Below are 24,251 nucleotides of genomic sequence, written 5' to 3'. Positions count from 1 at the left end.
TGAAATGGTTCCCAACCTGTAGGTCAGAACCCCATCAACCTGGTCATGTGATGAATCTGAAGATCCACCATGTGAATACTGACGCAAACAACAAAAACTGTGCTGCACTGATTTTCTTTCATTTTTAAATTTGAACAGTTTTACTTGATAAAATGTTTAAAAAACTCTCACGTGCTTTTTGCCAGCTTTGAAGAAGTGCTTTTAGTTTAATAGTCCATAAGTGCAAATTCTGGGACGGAAGATCACAGCGCCGCCTTGTCACAACAGCGAAAAAAAAAAAAAAAAAAAATTTGGTATGAAGATGACAAACTAGGTGTTTTATTAACCCCCTACCACCGGCCTCATTTTGGCTTGTCAGTATCTCACAAATAAAAAGTGAAATTTCCCATAGATGGGATATACGGGCTTAGAAGGGATTAAAGTGCACAAAAGTTCATCAGTACTTCAAAATCGGCTGCGTATGTTGACCATCAGTATTTGGACTGAAGATTAAATTAGCACCGTGCAGGAAATCTGCATCTTTTACTGCTGAAGGTGCGCAGAGGCTCAGGTCTTTAGTGAAGCCTGCACTGCCTTGAAGTCTCTTAACAGCTCCAAATTCCTCCTGCTGAGTTCTCCTGGTCTGGGTTTGAGCTGTGCAGCAGGGTGACCTCTAGGGGCCGCTGTCGTAGCCCTTCTGTCACTCTTGGCTTCTTTATGGACTAGTTTTGTCTTGAAGAAAGAGCAAAAAATGTAAAGGGGAGCGAACTTGTGCAAGACCTTGTAGGTGTTTAACGTGAACACTAACCTGTCTTTGATGTCGGTAGATTTTACCGATCTGCTCTCCTTTCTTCTCCATTTCCAGAAGCAGCCTTTCCTGCTCCCTGTGAAGAGCTTTTCTCTCCTCCTTAGACATGCTCTCTTCCAGCTGCTTCATTAACTCGTCGTGCTTCCTGCAACAAACAAGCGTGCAAACAAAAGGTCACAGACGTTATAACAAGTTGAATTTACTGCTGTGCAAAGATGCTTTAAGCTTGACATCGACTTGTCGCGTGTTTTTCAGCACGTGTGTGAACATGACTTTTTACAAAGGAAAAAGGAGACCACAAGGACATCAGTGTTTGTCAATAAAGTTAATATCGTTTTTCCCTGTGAAACATTAGTTGTCCTCTACTCAACTTTCATGATACATTTGTTGACTTTGAATGTGTGAAGTTGTGCAACCATTAGTGGGCAGCAGAACAACATGTGACATTTGTCTCACGTTTGAATGAGACTCACCTGCTCATGAGCTGCTGTTCTTCTCGCAGGGCTTGCAGTAATTCTGAGAGCTCGTCCATTCCGGAGGAGGATTCATTGGCATGTCCCTGATCAGTCATCTCAGAGGTGTTCTGCACTGGTTTGTTGACGAGAAGCAGGTGGTATTTCTTGAGGGGAGATAAAACTGATGGGATGTTGGCTGTGACTGGGTGGCTGCAGCCTGCAGACTGAAGTCGGGTCAGAGAGAGAATGAGTCAGACTGAGTAGAAATAAAAATGACATTACTCTGAACACTAGGGGAGGTGATGGTCTCGTGGTTAAGCGTTGGGCTTGAGACCAGAGGATCCTCGATTCAAATTCTAGCCTGACCAGAAAATCACTAAGGGCCCTTGGGCAAGGTCCTTAATCCCCTAGTTGCTCCTGGTGTGCAGTGGGCACCTTCCATGGCAGCACCCTCACATTGGGGTGAATGTGAGACACTGATGTGTAAAGCCCTTTGAGTGTCTGATGCAGATGGAAAGCACTATATAAATGCAGTTGATTTAACACTACAAACGAATACATGTCCACATTACCATTCCAATAATGAAATCCACATCTCTGCGGTTCAGTCGGTAGTGTGGCTTTACAGATGTCTGCTGAGGTACGAATTTCTGGAAAAGAATATCAACGCCAAGAAGAAAAGGTAATCAGAAAATGTTACTCTCACAGCGGTGTGGTTACTGAGAGAAATGAGGTACTGTGATTCACACTCCAGAGCAGACTGTGGCAGTAATAAACCATTAAGCCGGACTCCAACCACCATAAAACAAAATCTAAAAGAGAAGGACATGCTGGGTCTCAGAGAACGATTGAAATTAATAAATCATGCTCTCAAACAGACAGACCATGCTCTTGAATAAAGGGACAAAATATAAACTTCATACTGCCAAACACTACACTTGTTTTGACTGTGTGGGACAGATGGAACAACAATGAGCAGGACAGGTAGATGAAGGAAATGCCAAGTACTTGGTTTCAAAAACTTACATAAGTTTTAAAACATTTAATTACATCTAGTGAGGTAAATGTGCACATGTTCAGTCCTGAACAGATGTTTTCATCTGTTCAGTGGTAACAAGAAGCAGTGTACTCTGGAATATTTTGCAATTTATACAATAGCATGAATTAGCCCTTTAGCTTCTGTTTGCTACATGATGGTTGCGATATAGGTAAACAATGCATGCATTAAATTAATTCCGCTTTTCGTTGCATGAACCAGTACCACATTTAAAAAAAATAAATAAATGTGACGTGTATTTTTTCCCCTCTTCATGATGCATGTTTGGACAGATGTTACTAATACTCAAGTATGACTTAAAATCTGGAAAATATGGCAACATCTACAAATGATTTGGAAATGTCCATGAATCCATCCCGTGATTTATCTAAAGAAAATTGGCTATAAAAGTGATATGTTTCAATGATAATTCTCATATTTTGTTTATACAATTACTTATGCTCTCTGAAAATGAGGGCAGTATATATGTACAAATGGCCATAATAACTAAAAGATTGATGTATTTTGGTGGTAATGATGTACAGAGGCATAACTACATAACTGTCTAAATATTTGTGGACATCTATCTATCTTTTGGAATTTGTCTTTATTTCATCAGGATGTATAAATTTAAGACACAACAGTCTACATATGATAACAGCATTGACAGTTTGTTTTGTGCACAAATCAAACTGAAGACAGAGGAATTGCCTGCAAAGTTTAGAAACAGGATTTTTTGTTTTCTTTTTTTGGTGGTTGAGATCTGAAGAAAATAAATTAATTTAATCTATTCTGGCATAAGACAGAGTGGAAAAGTCTGTAAACTTTCTGAAAGTCCAGTTAAACCAGCTTTAAGAGAAAATGTGAGGTTTCTACCATTGTATTGGACTTCTTTTCTTTGGGTTGTGTCGCGGATAAAGGCGGTGATCTGGACTGCAGAAGGATCCGATTGGCCTCCAAACCCGTGCATAACTGAGAAAAATAAGACACATTTACTGTGCATTTGCTTGTACTCACAATTCAAGATAAAAAAAAAAAAACAATTAAAAATCAAAGCAACACACTGTTCTTCTTGTATGGAACAAAGTGAAATTAAAACACTAAAAGTGCTCACCTGGTTCATCTGATCCTGCATCAGCTTTCTGTGGTGCTCCTCCTCATGTAATTTCATCTCCAGCTCACGAATCTTCACCTAAAACACAATTGTTAAAGTAGACGTGAATGTGTATATCACCATTTAACAACTGGATTCAATATCAGAAACTGCATTATGTCAAAGTTGACAGAGTGGAGTGTTTCCTCACACTAAAACAAATACTGTGACAAGAACAGAGAACAGAAGCTGTGTGGTCATTTTGAGTTTTTTCTAACAGCTTTGGTAAGCAAAACAGACAGGCGAGGGAAGCTTCCATGACACCAGTGACAACTCTGGGCCTGTGTCTGGACAAACTAGGTACTTTTGTCTGTTGATTCATGGTACAGGGGTATTAACAAAAAAGTAAATTTAGGCTTGAGCACCTGCTGTTTCTTCTGACACACTGCAACTAAAATTTCATGTCTTTAAAAAAATAAAATAAAATAAAATACAAGTTCTTATTTATGTCACTCTACTATGAAGCTAAATTGTTGAAGCAACAGACAAAAGCTGATGCCCAGTTTCTCAAAAAAAAAAAAAAAGAAAAAAGAAAAAAAAAAAAAACAGCCACAGAAACGTTTAACTCCTTCAGAGTTGTCACAAGAGTCTTAGAAGCTTCCTTCACCTGTCTGCTTTGTGGACTATCACTTTAATTTTTGATGTGAGATGGCTCACAACGAAACCATCTTACATGCTGTTTCTGTTTATTATTGATGAATCTCAGTTTGATATATTGAATTAATGAATTTCAGTTTGTACAGGGGTTAAAAGTTAAAGTTGCTTCAATTTTGATTAAAAAGTGGTGCAAATTATTGGTTGAGGTAATTGGGTTTTTAAAGGAATTGTTTACACCATGTGTCATGCTTAGTTATCATGTTACAGGGTACATGTCACATGTCATAGAATCCAATGGACATTGACTTTGTTTGACCTTTACTTTTTGGAGATCATTAAACACAGTCAAAACTATTCCATTTATTAATCCTATTAGCGCAGCTAATAATTTGCACTTTTTTTTAACCAAAATTGGAGCAACTTTAACTTTTGACCTCTGTACAAACTGAAATTGACCTTTGTCACCATTCTTGCTGTTTTTACCCCATAACTCCAGAACATTTAGTCACAGATAGTCCAAACTATACCTTTTTGGAACCTTTATGTTCAGACAAATAATGTGGTGTAGTTTTCAACATGATTGGAGCATTTTTTTTCAATTTTGACCTCTTTCTCCTCTGTGTCATTGACCCCTATCTGGCTACCGCTGCCACCCTGGGATGGCTATCATACATTTTAGGGTAGTACATGGTACATTGAGCCTGTAAGTGTCTGCTAGTCCCCTTAAGTGATACTAATTAGGTCAAAATTGATGACTGGCTCATGGACTAATTCCTTTGTTACAAATAAATATTTCCACTAAGTTTACTGAATATTGTTGAGGACTTTGTTTAAATTTTTCAAGAAACATTTTTGCTCAGAATTAAAATATTAATAAATGTTATTGTGTAGAATCCAGATGAAGTTCTTGCACATCATATCCACCACTTTAGATGACAACATGAATTAGTTTACCTGTGTGTCAGTCTGCCTGTGTGTGATCCTGACATAATCCTGCTGCAGCCTTTCCAGCTTCTCCATCTGGACTTGCTCAGCCAGCGGGTCAACCTTCATATCAGCTGACCTGGCTGACTTCATGGAAACCCGAGAGTTCAGAGAATTTCTGCAGCTTGGCTCCACGTTGAAGCGGTGAACCTGTTCTTTCAGCGGGTCGGTCTGGTGTGTTTGGGGGCGACACATCCTCCTCAGCAGGTCCAATTGTCGCTCCAGCTTCACACAGCGAGACTCTGCAGCATCCAGCTTTGTGATCAACGCTGTGGACGAAGAACTAGGGGACACTTTGTCAAACGAGGTGAAAGAAAATGTCAGAATGAAGTAAATCTTAAGTTATGGCCGTAAACCTGCTTATTCACTCACAGTGGCTGCAGCTGCACTGGTCGGGTGTCTTGCTTGCTTCTGCACTTGTGCAGGATCTCCGTGAGACTTCATCACTCTGAAGACGTGGACTTGATTTAGCTTCACACGCATTAGTCAGAATGGACTGACCATGTCTTTTTTCTAGCTCCAATCTCCTGATCTTCTCCTTCAGGTACCTCAAGTTTGAAAGAATTTCTACAAGAGCACAGCGCTGTCGTGTTGAAATCAAGAGAATAATGCATGACCATAAACTGAACTGACTTTTTTATTTCTCTGTTTTAATAGCAGGAGTAATCTTTTCCGTAAACCCTCTGTATTTACTCTGGTGTAGTTTTCTCATTATTATTGACTTTGGTACAAATACACCTAACTGTAGCAAAGTGTTCCGAAGGGATTTTCATCATCTGGGACAATTCTTCTCTTTTCGTCTGCACTTATTAGTCACTGTGTTTTAAGTCTTAAGTCATATGCCTTCTTTTTGTCTAAAACAATCAGTACGCACTCTGCAGTATTTGCTTACAGTAGTATGCAAGCTGATATAAAATGGTAATTAATATGAATTTTCTAGACATTTTGTTTAAATCGGGGATGACTTCGATTTTTAAATCAGGATGGAAATTGGGGTAAAAACAATCAGCAATGGGAGAATGACTTAACATCAACTGTTTGTCAAAGAGAGGACAAATCACTAATATAAATACATTTGGATGTTGAACAGGGGGGTGGGTTACCCTACAAATTTTGAGACTTTCTTTCACTGATTCTTCTTCAGTTACTGTGCTAATCTTGTGTGTTCAATTCAAGCATGCAAACTAATAGAATGGACTAACTTGGTGCTGGAATTGTCAGTTGTGGAATAATATGGGTTTGTATGCAATAACAGGAGTGTAGAACAGTGCAGATGTACAAGAGTGGAGCTGAGACATTCAAGTAGTGTGGCATCATGTTGCATGTGCTGTATCCATGGAGCCCTGAAACACTACTGTACCCAAATGCAACAGTATGTGGACAGCGAAGATGCACACAGGTGCAAATGAAGTACCTTCATGCTTGCTCTCTGGAAAAGTCTTTCTGGGTGATGATATTCGCCGCTGAGTAGGAAAGCCCTTATAAGACACTGGCAGGCTCAACGATACAGCTGGATTGTCTGGTTGTTGCGTGCAGGAGCGCTACAAGAGAACAGTGGTTATAGGTTAAATAGAATTCACATTTCCATCGAAGAAGCGTGTACTCAAAGAATTTAATATAATAATAAGAGTTCACCAAAATCTTATGATAACATGAGTGCTGCCTTGTCATGAGCAGTAATCCAGCAGAGAAACTGTAATCTGATAAATATAGTGCTGTATCTATCGTTTATTACTGGTGATGAAAGAGAAACAGTTTGCAATTTAAATACCAGACATACTGGTTTACTGGCTACTACTGTTCCTCTCATTCCCGACCTCTGTCTTCCTGTTACTCCTCCTCCCCTTGAGTGAGGAGTTGTACAGTCTGATGGTGAGGCACTGACTTCATCACAATCAGATTTACAAACACATGAACACCACAGAGTAGCTCATTCACCGTTTGACTGGTAGCATTCTTTACACATACAAACTGTAGCACACAAAAAAGCACATTTAATAAAAAAAAAAAAAAAAAATGTTATTATGGTCTCATCTTTACTTATAAATGAAGTTCACATGTGCCGCTCCTTCTGAACAAAAGCATTGATGACTTGGTTGTAAGTGTTCCTTATCTTCCTTCAGTTTTAAAAGTCTCTCTGTCTCACTGGAGATCAGTGCCAGGCAAGAAAGTCCTCCTTTCTGGCTTTGAATATGAGTGGTTCAGTCATAAGTTGAAAAAAGAAGGCAGCAGAAAAGACGTTTTCTTGCTGGACGTCCACACATCCAGACTTTATGTGTGTCCCACTCGTTTGTAAAGAGCAGGTCTTCTGTACCACAGTCTGAAACAAACCTTTTAGCTCCTTGGTCTTATTTAATTATTACCTCCTGCTTTGATTGATAGAAAAAAAATCATCTAAAACTGGTGAAGTTAAAAGGATTGAAAGTCCAGTTTAGAAAATGGTTTCAGTTTGGATATGCAATCTGAAAGTAAAATAAATGGACTGTGGCATAGCTTGCTGTCACTTATTCTGCAGCTGAGGAGTTGCTGCAAGAAAAATCCCTGGGATCACTAGTGCCCCCTACCATGAAGCAGGAGAACTGCGTGCCTCACCTAGTGCCTTTTTGCAACCGTTTTATGATTGCTCAGCACACAAAACATGTCATGACTGATTCGCTTTGGAAGCTAGACAAAGGAACACCTCCGTTTCGGCGTGTCAGAGGACAAGTTTGGACATGTCTATCTCGGCTTTCAATGCTTACCAGTCCAGTAAGTATCAGTGAAATTGTGGAGAGCTGGACATGTCCAAACTTGTCCTCTGACACGCCGAAACGGAGGTGTTCCTTTGTCTCGCTTCCAAAGCGAATCGGTCGTGATGTGCGAAGCCTCTGCGCGGCTTTCCATGACAAAATCTCTTGTTAAAAGTGAAATCTGACGGAAAATGGCTGATGTCCAGCTCTTGTGATAACCAGAGAAAGAGCACACGACGGTCTCGTATCCACAGAGCCATCCGTTTAGAAATGGTCCGGTGGCTTGTGCCGCGTCGTCGCAGCTCGGAGCGTGGCACGCTGAGTGTCCTTAAAGGGGTCTTTAAAGCTGTACTAACAGACCTTATTCTCTGTGAAGCCCGTAAAATTTTCACCGAAAGCCAGATAAATTTTTCGAATGGTTTCCAGGTGCCAGTCTCTAACAGCTTCTGAAAAAATTCTGATGGAAAAAACCCCAAATCATTCCGCCATTTCCAGACAATGAAAATCCAACGATGGGGTGGGACCACTCCTTCCACAAGGCGTGCTCACAGGCGAATGACATCACCGACAGGCGTGGAAAAACTCACGCATGCGCACGAGGGTTCAAGCTTGTCTGACGTGAAAACATATGAATCAAATCCATATAGTAAAAAAAAAAAAAAGGTACGATACTTTATGGACAGACCTCGTACAGTGAGACAGTCTCACTGCACAGCATTCCAGCGGTTAGCCCAGTGATTGCACAATCCAAGGTGAGGCACAGCTGGCTGCTGCCTCACCGCACGTCTCTTCTCAGTATTTGAACGGCAAATGTGAAAATTCAGCGATTTTGAATAAAAAATAATCTAAAACTGGTGAAGTTAAAAGGAAAATAACTTTATAGTACAAATTACTGGATAAATATAGCAATTGAATTTCTTTTTACATTTTTTTCTTTCCATGATGAAAGGCTGTGCCTCACCTGCCTCCCCTGACCGCACGTCAGTGGTCTGATGGCCTGCAGGACAAAGGAGTTTTCCAGTCTGTTGGTGCTGCACTTGGGAAACAGCAGTCTGTGGTTGAAGAGGCTCCTCTCGTTGCTGTTGATGGTGTGCAGAGGGCGACTGGCATCGTTCATAATGTCCAGCAGTTAATCCAGTGTTCTCTGCCACCGTCACCAGGAATAGCTGGTATGTAATAGAGGTCCAAAAGCATACTGGGTTTACCATACACATAATTGGAAGTTCTGGACAAATGTGGGGGATGTGATGAATTACCGGGAACTCGGTAAGCTCATAGCACAGGTGAAATGCAGGAAGAATTGTCATGGGTTAGATGTCCTGAACCCTCCTGCATGTGCAGTGGTAAGTGCTGGAACAACATGAGGTAGAGGCCTGAGAAGTACTGAACCCACTGTGGATAAGCAAACTGAAGCACCAGAAGAACAGGTAGTATGTGGAAGAAGTCCCATGTGTACTGGGCTGCTGCACATGTGAAATTGAAAGCGTCAGAAGAATAGGCAGCAAGTGGTAGAAATCCCTACCAATACTGGGCTGCTGCATATGAGCAATCAGAAATGCTGGAAGAACAGGCAATACCTGGTCGACATTATGACCCACTGGACAGTTTAAGCTCAGGAAGAAAAGCCAATGTATGGAAGCAGTCTGGTGCTGTACTGGACCCAGAGTAAATGTGTATTCATATGTGCCAAAACAACAAGTGGTATATGGTAGAGGTCCTGACTGACACTGAGCCAGCTGCATATGAGCAATCTTGAGTACCAGAAGATTAGGTGGTTTGTTCTAAAGGTAGGAACTGGTGATGGGCACACTGCGTATGAGCAATTAGGAGTGCGGGAGCATGGTATTGGGCTGCTGCACATAATACTAGGGGAGCTACGACCACTACCTTTGCCCCCCCAGGACTAAACCAAACCAACTTTTTTAGGTTCCTTTGATGACCCCAAAATGCAATCAGGATGTTCCCAAAAATAAAAACTGGCCATTGTTGAAGCACAGTTTAAATTGGAAGTTGTTGGAGTCTAACAACTTTCTACTTTTGAACTCTGATAAGACTGAAATGATGGTTCTTGGTCCAGCAATCGGCATCAATTTGATCAGCTAGTGCTTAGCCTAGGTTCATGTGTTATACATCATACTGACAAAGTGAGGAACCTTGGGGTACTTTTTGATCCTATGTTGTCCTTTGACCTCCATATTAGGGACATTACAAGGACTGCTTTCTTCCATCTAAGAAATATAGCAAAGATTCGTCCCATTTTGTCTATGGCTGATGCTGAGACTCTGATTCATGCTTTTGTTTCTTCTAGATTGGACTACTGTAATGTTTTGTTTTCTGGTTTACCACAGTCCAGCATCAGGGGTCTTCAACTGGTTCAAAATGCTGCTGCCAGACTTCTGACACGAAGCAGAAGGTTTGACCACATTACGCCAGTTCTGGCATCCCTTCACTGGCTTCCGGTCTCTTTGAGATCAGATTTTAAAGTATTACTATTGGCCTATAAAATTGTTCATGGACTGGCAGCCCCTATCTGTCCGGCCTGGTTGAGTCCTATGTGCCGGCTAGGGCTCTGCGTTCACAGGGTGCAGGACTATTGTGTGTCCCGAGGGTGAAGAAAAAGTCAGCGGGTTACAGAGCTTTCTATCACCGCGTCCCAGCTCTGTGGAATGATCTGCCTGCACAGATATGACAGTCGGACTCTGTGGAGACTTTTAAAGCCAGGCTGAAGACACATTTTTTCTCCATGTTTTATCATTAGTATTTTATATGATTGTGTGTCTTTTTTTATTCCTTTTATTTATTTTACTTTTTTTTTTTTTTTACCTTTTTATGGTTAAATTTTTTATTGTGTTTAATCTTATTTCATTTTATTCTGCTTTTAAATTATGTTTGTGAAGCGCCTTGAGGCGATTAGTCGTGATATGGCACTATATAAATTAATAAATTATATATTATTGTGGCGAGCAGTGTGTACGAATGAGACGCTTGGAGCTTTTGCTGCACTCTGCCACCAGGAGGTGCTGCTTTATTTTTTCTAGCTCACGTCATGGAAATAGCAGAAAACATCAAACTTAATACACTTATTGCTCATGGTGAGAACGGAACATTTAACTAAACTTGACTAACCTAACTGGGCAATTGAACACACTAAATAAATAACTCCAACCACACTTTAACTATGAAAGACAAAAACAGTGCTTTAAAAACCCTCAAACCCCATACTCCCATGATGCTCTGCGGCTTTACAGTGCTCAGATACAGCGACCGGCCTGGTGATCGCTACATTGCCCCCACCTGAGGGGTCAGTCGTCCTCGGCGACCCCATCACGCAATACAAAGTCCTGCAAGTGTCCAGGCCGCCTCCGACGGCAAGCGGGCCGGCCAGGGCCATGCATAATTGCGACTGGTGAGGGGTCACATTGGTCAGGGCATGGAGTGCTGCCATCATCCTCCTTATTCACGGTGGCTGGCACAAGGGGACGGTATGGGGAGAGCCTGTCCTGGTGCAGCACCACTAGGCGTCCCTTGCCAGGCATCTGTACCCGGTACACCACTTCAGACAAGCGGTCCACCACCTCACCCGGCCCCTGCCAGTTGCTGCGGAGCTTGGGGGAAATCCCCTTTTTGCGGACGGGACAGTACACCCACACCTTGTCTCCTGATGCGAAGGCCCGTCCTCTGCAACGGGTGTCATAGGCTCTCTTCTGCCGGATTCCGGAGTTTGCTTGGGCCTGGCGGGTGTAGTCATGCACCGCGTGCAGACTCTCCCTCAGTTTGCGAAAGTAGTCCATCTCCTTCCCCCCTGCGACCTCAGGTTCCGGTGGGGCACCAAACACCAAATCCACTGGTGTCCGGAGCTCTCTCCCAAACATGAGAGCAGCAGACGTACATTGGCTCGATTCCTGGACAGCGGACTGGCAGGACCATAAGACCAGGGGCAAGTGGCAATCCCAGTCCTTCTGATGTTGGCTGGTGAGAATGGCGAGCTGGGTGGCTAAGGTGCGGTTGAACCGCTCCACCAACCCGTCACTTTGCAGGTGCAGTGGAGTTGTCCTTGTTTTGCTCACTCCTAACCTTCGGCAGACCTCGCCGAAAACCTGGGACTCAAAGTTCCGGCCCTGGTCGCTGTGGAGCTCGTCAGGAACCCCAAAACGGGTGAACATCTCCTCCACCAGTTTTGCTGCCGTGGTAGTGGCACTCTGATTTGGGACCGCGTATGCCTCCGGCCACTTTGCGAAGTAGTCCATGGCCACTAGAATATAGCAGTTGCCAGAGTCAGTGACCGGAAATGGGCCAAGAATGTCAACTCCTACCCTCTCCATCGGGGCCCCCACCAAGTACTGTTGTAATGGGGCATGAGAGCGCTGGGTCGGTCCCTTCTGGGCAGTGCAGGCATCACAGCAGTGTACGTGCAACTCCACGTCCCGTCGACAGCCAGGCCAATAAAACCTGCCCCGAAGGCGGTGGAGCATTTTGGCATTCCCACAGTGTCCTGTCCCCACTGAGCCATGGACAACTTGAAGAACTTGGGGACGTAGGGCCCAGGGGACCAGCAGCTGTAGGAGGTCATTCCCTCTCCCAGGTGCCTGCCACCTGTGATACATCACTCCACTATGGACTTCAAGGGTGCCCCACTGGGAGTGATAAGCTTTCGCTTCAGGGGCCAGGGCTGACACCTCTGCCCACTCAGGGCGCTGCCCTGCCTCCAACCAGCCCTTCACCAGTGCTAGGGTCACATCGGCCTCCTGCTGCCAGGTGAGTGAGGCATGGTCAGTGCGGAGGAGAAAATGGCTCCCATGAAGATATGGCCAAAACTGCCGCAGTGCCAGGACTACCGCCAGTAACTCACGGCGGGTGATACAGTAGTTCTTTTCGGCCCGGCTTAGTGCTCGACTGAAGTAGGCCACCACATGTTCTCCACCTTCCCCCTGCTGAGAGAGGACAGCTCCAATGCCCACGTTGCTGGCATCCGTGTCCACAATGAACGGCTGATGAGCATTGGGATATGCCAAGACTGGAGCTTCAGTGAGGGATGTTTTGAGTTGGGTATAGGCTGCTGCACAGTTGTCATCCCAGTGGAAGGGCTGGCCCTTGTCAGTGAGGCGGTGTAGTGGGCTGGGGATGGTGGCAAAGTCTCGAACAAACCGCCGGTAGTACGAAGCCAGTCCCAGGAAGCTCCACAACTCGCTGACATTTGTAGATGTCGGCCAATCTTGGACCGCAGCCACCTTTGCTGGGTTTGTAGCAACACCTTGAGCGCTGACAACATGGCCCAGGAACTTCGTCTCCCTGGATAGTAGGCGACACTTTGCTGGGTTCAGCCGCAACCCGGCCTGGCAGATGGCAGCAAAGACCTCACCCAGGTTCAACAGAGCTATGTCAAAGTCAGTGGCATGCACCAGGAGGTCGTCGAGGTACACCACACAATGACTCCGAGGCACGTTGGCCAGCACCCTCTCCATCAGTCGCTCAAATGTAGCCGGTGCATTGCAGAGCCCAAACAGCATGACGCGGAACTGCCACAGCCCTTGTCCGAGGGAGAAGGCAGTCTTGGCCCTCGCCTCTGGGGCCAGTTCCACCAGCCAGTAGCCGCTGCGGAGATCCAGGGAGCTGAACCAGTTGGACCCAGCGATGCAGTCAAGGGCATCATCAATCCGAGGGAGTGGATAGGAGTCCTTCTTGGTGACTGCATTGAGGCGACGGTAGTCCACACAAAACCACCAGGTGCCATTCTTATTCCTGACCAATACAACTGGGGCTGCCCATGGGCTGTCTGAAGGCTCAATCACCCCAGCAGCAAGCATCTTGCGGATCTTTTCCTCCGCCACCTGTCATTTGGAAAGGGCCAGACGATGGGGGCGCAGACAAATGGGTTGGGCATTACCAATGTCAATGGTGTGTTGAACCAGTCCTGTCTGCTTGCAGTCCTCATCTCTGGCAGCGAAAATATCCCCGTAGTCATCGAGGAGACATTTCAGCTGGTGGCGCAGCCCGGGGTCAAGACCATCGATGCTGCGTTGCCATAGCTGGTGTATAGCCTCGGTTGTCTCAGCAGATGCAGTGACTGTTGGCTGTGTCATGCTGTCGGTGCCGAGTGTTAGGTCATGTGATCTCGGCACCTGCTTGGCTGTGGCTGACTGACATTGTCTGTTTGGCTGGTTTTCCACCCTCTGCTCGGACTGAAGCTCCACAGTCTCGCCGCCCAGGGTGACAGTCCTCTCCAGCACATCAACTCGGGCTCCCCAGCGGTTCAGCAGGTCCAGGCCAATGATACACGGGTCCTGGATAGTGGCGAGCCAGAACTCGTGCACCACCTCCTGATCTCCAGCTTTGACTGTCAGCAGCCTCCTTCCCCCATGCTAACTTTTTCTCCAGTTACCGTCATCAGCTGGGTGTTGGTAGGGGCCCAAGATGTGGAAGGCAGGTCGGAAGTGTCAGGGAGGGTGCCTGGTCTCACCAAGAAGATGGTGGACCCTGTGTCTATCAGGGCCTGGCAGGTTTGGCCCTCCAGTTGGCAGTTCAGGTACAGTCCCTTTTCGTGGCCACAACGGCCCACCAGCGTACAACTGCCTTGGAGAGGGGATGGAGGCTGGAGTGGCAGTCCCCTCACTGGGCCACTCCATGGTAGTTTCCCACCACCTTGGCTTTTGGGGCAGGGGCCGGGCAGTTCGTGCAATGTGACCAGGCTCGTCACACCGGTAGCAGCGATCCGATGAGTGGGCCTGCCGCGGGGAGCATGGAGGTCTCCTCCGGGACTGTAGTGGTGGTGGCATGACTTGGTGGGCCCCTCCAGTCTCCTCTTCCTCATTGCAGTCTGCCATTCTGATCAGGGGTCGTGGAGCAGGTGCCCTTGCAGTCTGTGTAGGTCGGGTGGTGAGCACCACCTCAGCCCGTTCAGCTTCATCAGCGCCTCGGTGAGAGACTGAGGCATACCCAGGCGTACATGCTGCTGCAACTTCTCAGGTGCAAGCCCCCGTAGGAATGCATGGAGAGCTAGCTCCTCTTGGGCAGCTGCATCGAAGTGGGGGTAACCTTGTTGGGCATAGAGCTGCACGTCAGCGGCGAAGGTGCCCAGGTTTTCCCCTTCCTGCCTGTGTCGACTGGCCAGCTGCTCTTGGCTGTGATCTGTGGAGCGTCGCTGCCCAAACCGCCTCTGCAGAGCTATTTTCAGGTTACGGAGATCTCGCTGCTCTGCCGGGGAAAGGTCAAGGAGTACCTGGACTGCCTTCCCCTCCAATGCTAGGGCCAGATGAGTGGCAGTCTCCTCATCGCTCCAGCCATTGTGCAGTGCAGCTAGCTGGACTTGAGAAAAGTATGGCGCCAGCGGCGTTGTTCCATTGTATTTGGGCAGCTTGACTGATGATTTTGGCACCAACAGGCTCGCCATCATCATTGGTGGGAGAGGCTCGTCTGCCGCTACAATAGCACCCTCTGGTGAGCTATGATCCATGGCCATCATTGCGTTGTCAGCAGTAGCCCTCCTTGTCGACAGAGGGCGACGCAGCAGGCTGGAGCCATCAGCAGGCAGCATGATACTTGCTGCACTGCTCGCATTGACGGCAGCACCCCTCCCCGTCGACAGGGGGTGACGAGAGCATGGAGTGCTGGAGCCCTCAGCAGGCAACATGACGTTTGCTGCACTGCTTCCGTTGGCGGCAGTACCCCTCCCTGTCAACAGGGGGCGATGAGCGTGTGGCATGCTGGAACTCTCAGCAGGCAGCATGATGTTTGCTGCACTGCTTGCGTCAGCAGCAGTACCCCTCCCCATCAACAGGGGGTGACAACAGCACGGTGTGCTGGAGCCATCAGGAACATCAGTAGGCAGTGTAGCTCTCTCAGCCTCCAGGGTCTGCAGAAATGCCACGCTCCGGTTGATGGCTTGTTCAAGCTCTTCAATTTCTCTCTCCATTCTTCCAAAGGTTGTATCCTCACTTCTGACACCAATGTGGCGAGCAGTGTAGAAGACTGAGACGCTTGGAGCTTTTGCTGCACTCTGCTTTGCTGCTTTATTTTTTCTAGCTCACATCATGGAAATAGCGGAAAACATCAAACTTAATACACTTTTTGCTCATGGTGAGAATGGAACGTTTAACTAAACTTGACTAACCTAACTGGGCAATTGAACACACTAAATAAATAAATCCAACCACACTTAAACTAACTATGAAAGACAAAAACAGTGCTTTAAAAACCCTCAAACCCCATACTCCCATGATGCTCTGCGGCTTTACAGTGCTCAGATTCAACGAGCGGCCTGGTGATCGCTACATTATTATTAATATCAAGTCAGTTATCCAAGATGGCTGCCAAAATGTTTTTTTTTTTCACTAAAACATCAATGATTTCTGTCATTATTAAGTCTATTGTTTGTTCCTACTATGTATTTTAATGATAAGGGTCTATTGGTGGCCATTTTGGACGCCATTTTGAATCTTAAACCCATGAATAAATTTAGTTTAGGCACAAATGAGTTTGCTGTGACCTGCAATGGTTGAATCTCTGTGATATTTAAGTTGTTTATATGTTGTGTAAAGGTGTTTTAGTGGGAAAAAAAACCCTATTTTGGTGGCCATCTTGGATATCTGGCTTGAGGCCAGTTTTCATTTTTGGGAACATCCTGACTGTGTTTTGGGGTCATCTAAGGAACCTAAAACAGTTGGTTTGGTTTAGTCCTGGGGGGTGGGGGGGGGGTGTGCAGAAGTAGTGGTCGTAGCTCCCCTAGTATAAGCAGTTGGTCGTTCCAGAACAGTCAAGACATAGCCTGGTCCTGACTCGCATTGTTCCCTGCGTGTGCAATTTGGAAGTGACGGCAGAAGAATAGCCAATATGTGAACAGACCCTTCAGAAATTTCTGATGCTAGGATTTCAACAATTAATTAATTAAAAAAAAAAAAATTCAACCTATACATATATGTAATTATTTTTTGACATTGTGGCATTGACTGGGTAGAGATTCTGACCCATGCTGGAAGAATGGCCAACATGCAATAATATAATAATTAAAATTTTACATTTTAATTTGGGTGAGCTGCTCAAGCAAAACCAAATATATTAATTAATTTACAGTGTACTGAATTTAGACACCCATAGACACCCATGAAACAAAATTTCACTCATATACAACAACAAAGCTCATAAACAAAGTAGTCAACGAAGAAGAAAAAAAGGCAGTAAGAAAAAAAAAATAATAAAGAATGTACATGGTGCCTAAAGGCGTAGGCGTACATACTTTGACATTTTATCAACAAAACATTAATTAACGTTCAGGCTAATGATTTTTGATTTGAACTGGTTTAGTTAGTAAAATGTATACATGTCATTGTGCATAAATAACACACGACACGTTCCACACAAATCATAATAATGATCACACAAAAACAGCATAAAAAACTTGTTGTGAATACGAAATGAAAGGTAACAAAGCGTGAAAAATACCACAAACACTCAACGTTTACATGTGTGTAACATCAGCCGCTCTGAGCCGTAGAAACTTTTTTTATTTAAGTTACAATCAAATGTTAATAAAATACCTGAAGACGATAACGAAGCTCCTCTTGACGTGGTAGAGTGTCTCCGTACATGGTGCCTAAAGGCGTAGGCGTACATACTTTGACATTTTATCAACAAAACATTAATTAACGTTCAGGCTAATGATTTTTGATTTGAACTGGTTTAGTTAGTAAAATGTATACATGTCATTGTGCATAAATAACACACGACACGTTCCACACAAATCATAATAATGATCACACAAAAACAGCATAAAAAACTTGTTGTGAATACGAAATGAAAGGTAACAAAGCGTGAAAAATACCACAAACACTCAACGTTTACATGTGTGTAACATCAGCCGCTCTGAGCCGTAGAAACTTTTTTTATTTAAGTTACAATCAAATGTTAATAAAATACCTGAAGACGATAACGAAGCTCCTCTTGACGTGGTAGAGTGTCTCCATGTTAAAGCTGTAGAGGAGCTGTTTACACCAGTGTTTGCTTTTGTCGGTGTGAACCAACGATAAAAGCAAACGCACACCCGGAAATGTAGTTCTTCATCTGCATAGACGCTATCACTTATAGTGATATTTACGGTAGTAAAACTACAATCACCGTAAGCCATCTGTGAGGGGTGGGAAGAGGGTTTGCAGGACTTGCCGGGAGTTTTTGCAGCCTCGTTTGCTGCAGTTTGTGAGTTTTGTGGTGAGTGGTTTCACAAATTTGTACCTAAATATGTCGCTTATAGACTTAATTTAGTTAGTTTGAAATTTTAACTTTCTAGCTAAGCTCGTGTTAGGTACAGTAGGCACGAAGGTCACTAGCGTGCAGGCGTATCTGAATGCTAACTTAATCTAGTTAGCTGCTAACCTACATTAGTAACGCGTTATAACTTCATAACATTCTGATATAGAATTAAAAACCTGCTGGTGACCATTGAAACAGTTGTTAATAAGTTGGAAGTTGTTGGAGTTTTGTTTACATTAGTAATGTTTGAAAACATTTATAAAAAAAACACTAAATGTGACTATAAATAATAATAATAATTGTATTAATAATTATTAAGTATGTATTTTCAAGTATTAATAATTGTTAAACACAAAAGCTTATTTTTAATTATTAACTAAAAAGAATAAAGATGCTAATTTCTTATCTCTGTAAAATCTTTATTATGTAATATGCTGTCAGAAGAGAATTAAAATTAAAGTATACCATGTGATTCATTGTTGAAGCACAGTTTAAACTTTTTTAACTTCTAGAGGTTAATTTATTTTGATAAAGATAGTGATTTTTGAGTGAATGTGATAACATGTATTTGCTCATAGCTCAGAGGCTCTCACTGAGCCCATCACAAAATTTGATGATCTGACACTGAATTACCCAAATATGTAATATGTGATATTATATGTATGCATATGTGTGTACAACTGTTCAGCATGTGCCAGTGTTCATCAGGTGTAGTACTGCACGTCTTTCTTTTCATGTGTATGCTGGAACAGTGTTCTGAACAGATGGTGTTTCAAAGGTTCAGAACTATTTAGAAGCAGTGCTTGAAGTTATCCATCACTAATCTGCAGCACAGACAAAGTTCTGGTATCATCCCCAGCCACACATTGTAGGTGTTCATCAATTCTGGTTTTACTTGGCCATTCTCTTGTAATCAAAAAGCAACTTTGTGTTGCTGAAATGGCAGATCAATGTGTCTGTCAAGTCCTGGATGGTTAGTGGATGGATTATGGAATAATTTTAAAATTCATATGGTTTGTCTTTCACCTGCTCACTACTTCAACAACTGTTTAAAAAAATACAAAATAAGTTTTGAAACTTTCAGTGCTTCAGTCAGCATAGGTTCTGCACATGTATTAGCATGTATCTTGCTTGTTTATAACGCTGCTAAAAATAAAATGGCCTGTTACTTGATTAAATGTGTGAAATTTGATCACGTCCATAGGGAAAGTGGGCTGCTGACCATCCGTCAGATGTGATCCAGTCTCTCATTTTCTCACATCATGTCTACAGAGAACACCTTGTGAGTTTTTATTTTCCAGTTTACGTGTCTTGAATGAAATATAACGTGTGTGTGTTTATGACAGGTTTTCATTCAACAAGTAATGTTAATGTACTGAGTGATATAATGTGTGGCTTTATCAAGACATAAAATAAAATAATGTTTGAACTTTATTTCTGGCTTGCTTGCATGTTATGTTTCCAGAGATGATGAAGATACTTTTAAGATCTTGATTGCTACAGACATTCACCTTGGTTACCTTGAAAAGGATGGCATTCGTGGCAGCGACACATACAACACACTAAATGAGCTCTTGAAGTGTGCCAAGACACATCAGGTACATTGGGACTGCTGTTTGTGTGCCACTATGAGAGTCTGATGAATGAGTGAAAGTCAAATCCTGCATCACATCTCTGTTTAACTGATTTGACTTCTCAAACTTTCTTTACTGATGCTGCACAATGTCTGGTTTTTGTTTGTTTATAGGTAGATTTCATCCTACTCGGTGGTGATTTGTTTCATGAGAACAAACCCTCTCGGCGCTGCCTCCACGCGTGTATCACCATGCTACGACAGTACTGTATGGGAGACTCACCCATACATTTCAACATACTCAGTGACCAGACTGTTAACTTCAACACCACTCGGTTAGTTTGTGTTTTCTGGGAGGGCATTCCTGTCCATGCTACATTTACACGATGAGCATGACTTTTTTTTACCTAATTTATTTTAAGGTTCCCTTGGGTTAACTATCAGGATGAAAACCTCAACATCTCCATCCCTGTATTCAGTATTCATGGTAACCATGATGACCCAACAGGAGTGAGTAGGCTCAAGTATTTTAGACCTAAATGTACCTAAATCCCAATAGATAAATAATTGTTTTGTGTATGGGTGTTGTTAAGTTCTTTTTTCCCCCTCACCCCTAGGCTGAGGGCTTGTGTGCTTTGGATCTGCTCAGTGCTTCTGGTCTTGTCAATCATTTTGGTCATTCCCAGTCAGTGGAAAAGATTGAGATCAGTCCCATCCTCTTGCAGAAGGGCAAGACCAAACTAGCCCTCTATGGGCTTGGTAAGTTTAAGTGATTTGGTGAACTGGTAAAGTCATTTTTGTCTGTGTTGTGCTCACTTATTAAAAATTCTGCTTGAGTCTTATATGTGTATGCATGCAGGTTCCATCCCAGATGAGCGTCTGTACAGGATGTTTGTCAACAACCAAGTAACCATGCTTCGCCCCAAAGAAGACCAAGACAGTTGGTTTAACCTTTTCACCATCCATCAGAACAGGTACAAAGTTGACATAACATTTAAAATGATTTAAAAAACAAACAAACAAATAAACAACAAAAAAAACAGAGCAGAATCCAGCAGCCCAGAGTTTGTTACTGAGTATGCCAGGGCAGCAGGTTGGCATAGCTATGTGATCCGGTCAGAGTTCGGCTTACTGCTTGGCGTAGATTAGTACAGTACTTGCACACTAAGTGCACCAGGGGTCCTGAGCCAAGACTTTATCCTGAGTTTCGTCTCATGGGCCTATGGACTTCTGTTCTTCCTGCTCAAGAGGACTTGGTAAAGTATGCTGCTGTGTGAGAGCTGCATGCAGAAATCAGTCGACGTGTGGTGAGTTCTGACTCAAGACATTATGGCGTGAAACTGCACAAAACCCAGCCAGGTGTGATAGCTAATTTTGACACCATAATGCATAAATTAAAATAAAATGTATGTTTTTTATCCTCGATGTGAAACCTTGAACCGGATCTGTACCTCTATATCTATTGACTTCATTAACTGTTGCTCCTATACACAGACATGTTTCAGATTAGCTTTTTAGTTGTTCGTGCTAATAATTATATATATTTTTCTAGGAGTAAGCATGGTCCAACAAACTACATTCCCGAGCAGTTTCTGGATGACTTCCTTAACCTGGTGGTTTGGGGTCACGAGCACGAGTGTTTGATAAACCCCACAAAAAATGAACAGCAGCTTTTCTACATCACACAGCCTGGCAGCTCTGTAGCCACCTCGCTGTCACCTGGAGAGGCTTCCAAAAAGTACAAACGCACAGAACCACAAAACATGAATGCAAACATGACATTCTGTGTGTGATTTAAGATGAAGTAGCCAAACTGTCCTGCTGGTATGAATGTAGGCACATAGGACTGCTGACGGTAAAGGGTCTTAAGATGGACCTGCAGAAGATCCCCCTGAAGACGGTACGTCAGTTCTTCATCCAAGATGTGGTGTTGGCTGACTACCAACACCTCTTTACACCTGATACACCTCAGGTCACAAAGAAGGTGGAAGACTTGTGTTGTGTGAAGGTAATGCACAAAAATAGTTTCACGCAGACGGTGGTAATCTGCTAGCTGTTGGTCATCATTCTAACCCTTCCGTCTCATCGTGTAGGTCACAGAGATGCTTGACGAAGCTGAAAGAGAAAGACTTGGGAGTCCGCTCACACCAGAAAAACCTCTTATCCGTATCAGGGTAACTTGAGATACTGATACATGAGCTTACAGCTGTATCCTCAAACCGTGTTGAAATAATACAAATTTATTCCCCTTCCAGGTGGACTACACTGGAGGATTTGAGCCGTTCAACACAGCTCGTTTCAGTCAGAAGTTTGTGGACCGTGTAGCCAACCCCAAAGACATTGTTCACTTTCTCAGGCATCGTGAGCAAAAGGAGGATATCAAAGGTCTTTCACAGACAAAATTACACCATATTCTCCGTTACTTGTAATTAAATGTAATTGTTCACTTGATGCTTGTTTATTCATTTTGTTTTTACAGATGAGTTCAATGTTAATTACAGCCAGATGTTAAGACCATCGGCAGTTGAGGGTCTGAGAGTGGAGGACCTGGTGAAACAGTGCTTTGAGAAAGCTGAACAGGTATTTTTGAACACAGTTGCTTATTCAAAAATCCATTCTCATCCAACATCCCCCCATCAAACAAACAAAACAGATCAAATCTAGGCTGGAGTTTCCCATGTGCCTTTTTGAAACTGGTAGATGAAGTCACCAAGGTGGTTAGAAAGCTCCTTGGTGGCAAGGCTCCTGGGGTGGATGAAATCCATCCTGAGTACCTTAAGTCTCTGGATGTTGTCGGACTGTCTTGGCTGACACGCCTCTGCAACATCGCGTAGCGGTTTGGGGACAGTACCTCTGGATTGGCAGACAGGAGTGGTGGTCCCTCTGTTTAAGAAGGGGGACCAGACGGTGAGTTCCAGCTACAGGGGGATCACACTCCTCAGCCTCCCCGGTAAGGTCTATTCCAGAGTACTGGAGAGGAGAATTCGACCGATAGTCGAACCTCGGATTCAGGAGGAGCAGTGTGGTTTTCGTCCTGGTCGCGGCACACTGCACCAGCTCTACATGCTCCATCGGGTGCTCGAGGGTTCATGCAGGGATGAGATTTTTCCGCAGATCTGCGGATTTCCGCGGATTTGACAGTCCCGGGGGTCGATTTTGTGAAACGTCCAAATCCGTTGAGAAAATTTTAGGGGGGTGGGTAAGAATGCAAAAAAAAATTAATGCCAGGAGGACCTTTGTTTAATAAAATTGTCATCTATTCAGAACACTGAGTGGTCTTTGTTTGTTATTGCCGACACAGCAAGTTCGATCAGTCCGTCAGTCAGCTGAACGCGGAAGTAACGCTGTGCTGATCAGTGACCAGTATGAAGTAGGTTCACAATGAGCATGTAGTGTAAGGGAGGTAACTGTGTAGTCTTTCAACTTCCAATATTCGGTAGTTTTCCCTCCAACAAATCATAAAAACCGAGAGGGTATCGAAGTGCAGTCAAAGCTATTACTTACGCACGTTTTCATTGGTTATTACAAAGCTTATGACCAATCAGCGCAAAGGTTATATATGCGTTTCTCCCGCCCTTTCCTTTCTCCTACCCTTACATGTATGTTTGTGCACTGGGGTGGTTTGCAGCCGAGTATGAAGCGTCTGGGATGAAAATCAGCACCTCCAAAGCCGAGGCTATGGTTCTCGACCGGAAAAAGGTGCTTTGCCCTCTTCAGGTCGGTGGAGTGTCCTTGCCTCAAGTGGAGGAGTTTAAGTATCTCGGGGTATTGTTCATGAGTGAGGGACGGATGGAGCGTGAGATCGATAGACAGATCGGTGCAGCAGCTGCAGTGATGCGGTCGCTGTATCGGACCGTCGTGGTGAAGAGAGAGCTGAGTAGGGGGGCAAAGCTCTCGATCAGACAGTGGCTCTTGCTTGTCTCTACTGGTGGTTGGCTCTCACTGCGGTATTGTATCACTTCCTGTTCCGGAGCACAGCGGTGTTTTGCTGTATCTGTTAACTGTTTAATCTGCGCAGTTAGATTGATCTAGTTAACTAGATAACGATTTGTTTCACAGTGTAATCTTCACGTGCCGTAACTAAAGCACTCCCTCTGCTGAATCACCTCTAAATTATTTACACATTATTCACTTTGTGTGTTTTTAGGAATCCGCTAGCTTAGCGCAGCTACTAGCTCTTAGCCGATTTAGCATGGCGGCTTTTCCTGTCTCTCCCGCACTTTTCTGCTCTGGGTGTGAAATGTTTAGTTATTCCTCGGCCTCCTTTAGCAGTAATGGTACTTAGTGTAGCTTATTCGTAGCTTTGGAGGCCAGGCTGGGCGAATTGGAGACTCGGCTCCGCACCGTGGAAAATTCTACAGCTAGCCAGGCCCCTGTAGTCAGTGCGGACCAAGGTAGCTTAGCCGCCGTTAGTTTCCCTCTGGCAGATCCTGAGCAGCCGGGAAAGCAGGCCGACTGGGTGACTGTGAGGAGGAAGCGTAGCCCAAAACAGAAGCCCCGTGTACACCGCCAACCCATTCACATTTCTAACCGTTTTTCCCCACTCGACGACACACCTGCCGAGGATCAAACTCTGGTTATTGGTGACTCTGTTTTGAGAAATGTGAAGTTAGCGACACCAGCAACCATAGTCAGTTGTCTTCCGGGGGCCAGAGCAATTGGGGCCAGGAAATTTGAAACTGCTGGCTAAGGCTAAGC

General features: G+C 44.2%; 2 protein-coding genes across 2 annotated transcripts in view; one reads left to right on the top strand and one right to left on the bottom strand.

Annotated features, from left to right (window-relative positions):
* Nucleotides 1-546: 546 nt before the first annotated feature.
* On the bottom strand, nt 547-17,322 carry LOC117509539 (centrosomal protein of 57 kDa-like). The gene is made up of 10 exons (XM_034169274.1): nt 17,272-17,322; nt 6,427-6,553; nt 5,385-5,579; nt 4,983-5,305; nt 3,393-3,470; nt 3,155-3,250; nt 1,815-1,892; nt 1,261-1,466; nt 788-932; nt 547-711 (listed from the first exon to the last, which is right to left on the bottom strand). The coding sequence occupies exons 1-10, from the start codon at nt 17,320-17,322 to the stop codon at nt 547-549; spliced, it is 1,464 nt and encodes a 487-aa protein (XP_034025165.1).
* Nucleotides 17,323-17,848: 526 nt separating this feature from the next.
* Nucleotides 17,849-24,251, top strand: part of mre11a (MRE11 homolog A, double strand break repair nuclease) — a 59,131-nt gene continuing 52,728 nt past the window's right edge. The window contains exons 1-12 of the mRNA XM_034169273.1: nt 17,849-17,938; nt 19,185-19,262; nt 19,446-19,578; nt 19,728-19,888; nt 19,976-20,063; nt 20,171-20,312; nt 20,413-20,527; nt 21,106-21,291; nt 21,390-21,561; nt 21,647-21,727; nt 21,809-21,938; nt 22,033-22,133. Of these exons, the coding sequence (XP_034025164.1) occupies nt 19,243-19,262; nt 19,446-19,578; nt 19,728-19,888; nt 19,976-20,063; nt 20,171-20,312; nt 20,413-20,527; nt 21,106-21,291; nt 21,390-21,561; nt 21,647-21,727; nt 21,809-21,938; nt 22,033-22,133 (1,329 nt within the window). The 5' untranslated portion in view covers nt 17,849-17,938; nt 19,185-19,242. The remainder of the gene's footprint in view (nt 17,939-19,184; nt 19,263-19,445; nt 19,579-19,727; nt 19,889-19,975; nt 20,064-20,170; nt 20,313-20,412; nt 20,528-21,105; nt 21,292-21,389; nt 21,562-21,646; nt 21,728-21,808; nt 21,939-22,032; nt 22,134-24,251) is intronic.

This window comes from Thalassophryne amazonica, chromosome 4 (genome assembly GCF_902500255.1).
Source record: "Thalassophryne amazonica chromosome 4, fThaAma1.1, whole genome shotgun sequence".
Taxonomy (NCBI): Eukaryota; Metazoa; Chordata; class Actinopteri; order Batrachoidiformes; family Batrachoididae; genus Thalassophryne; species Thalassophryne amazonica.
Note: the sequence above shows the minus strand (reverse complement) of the source record. Positions and strands in the feature narration are given on the sequence as shown.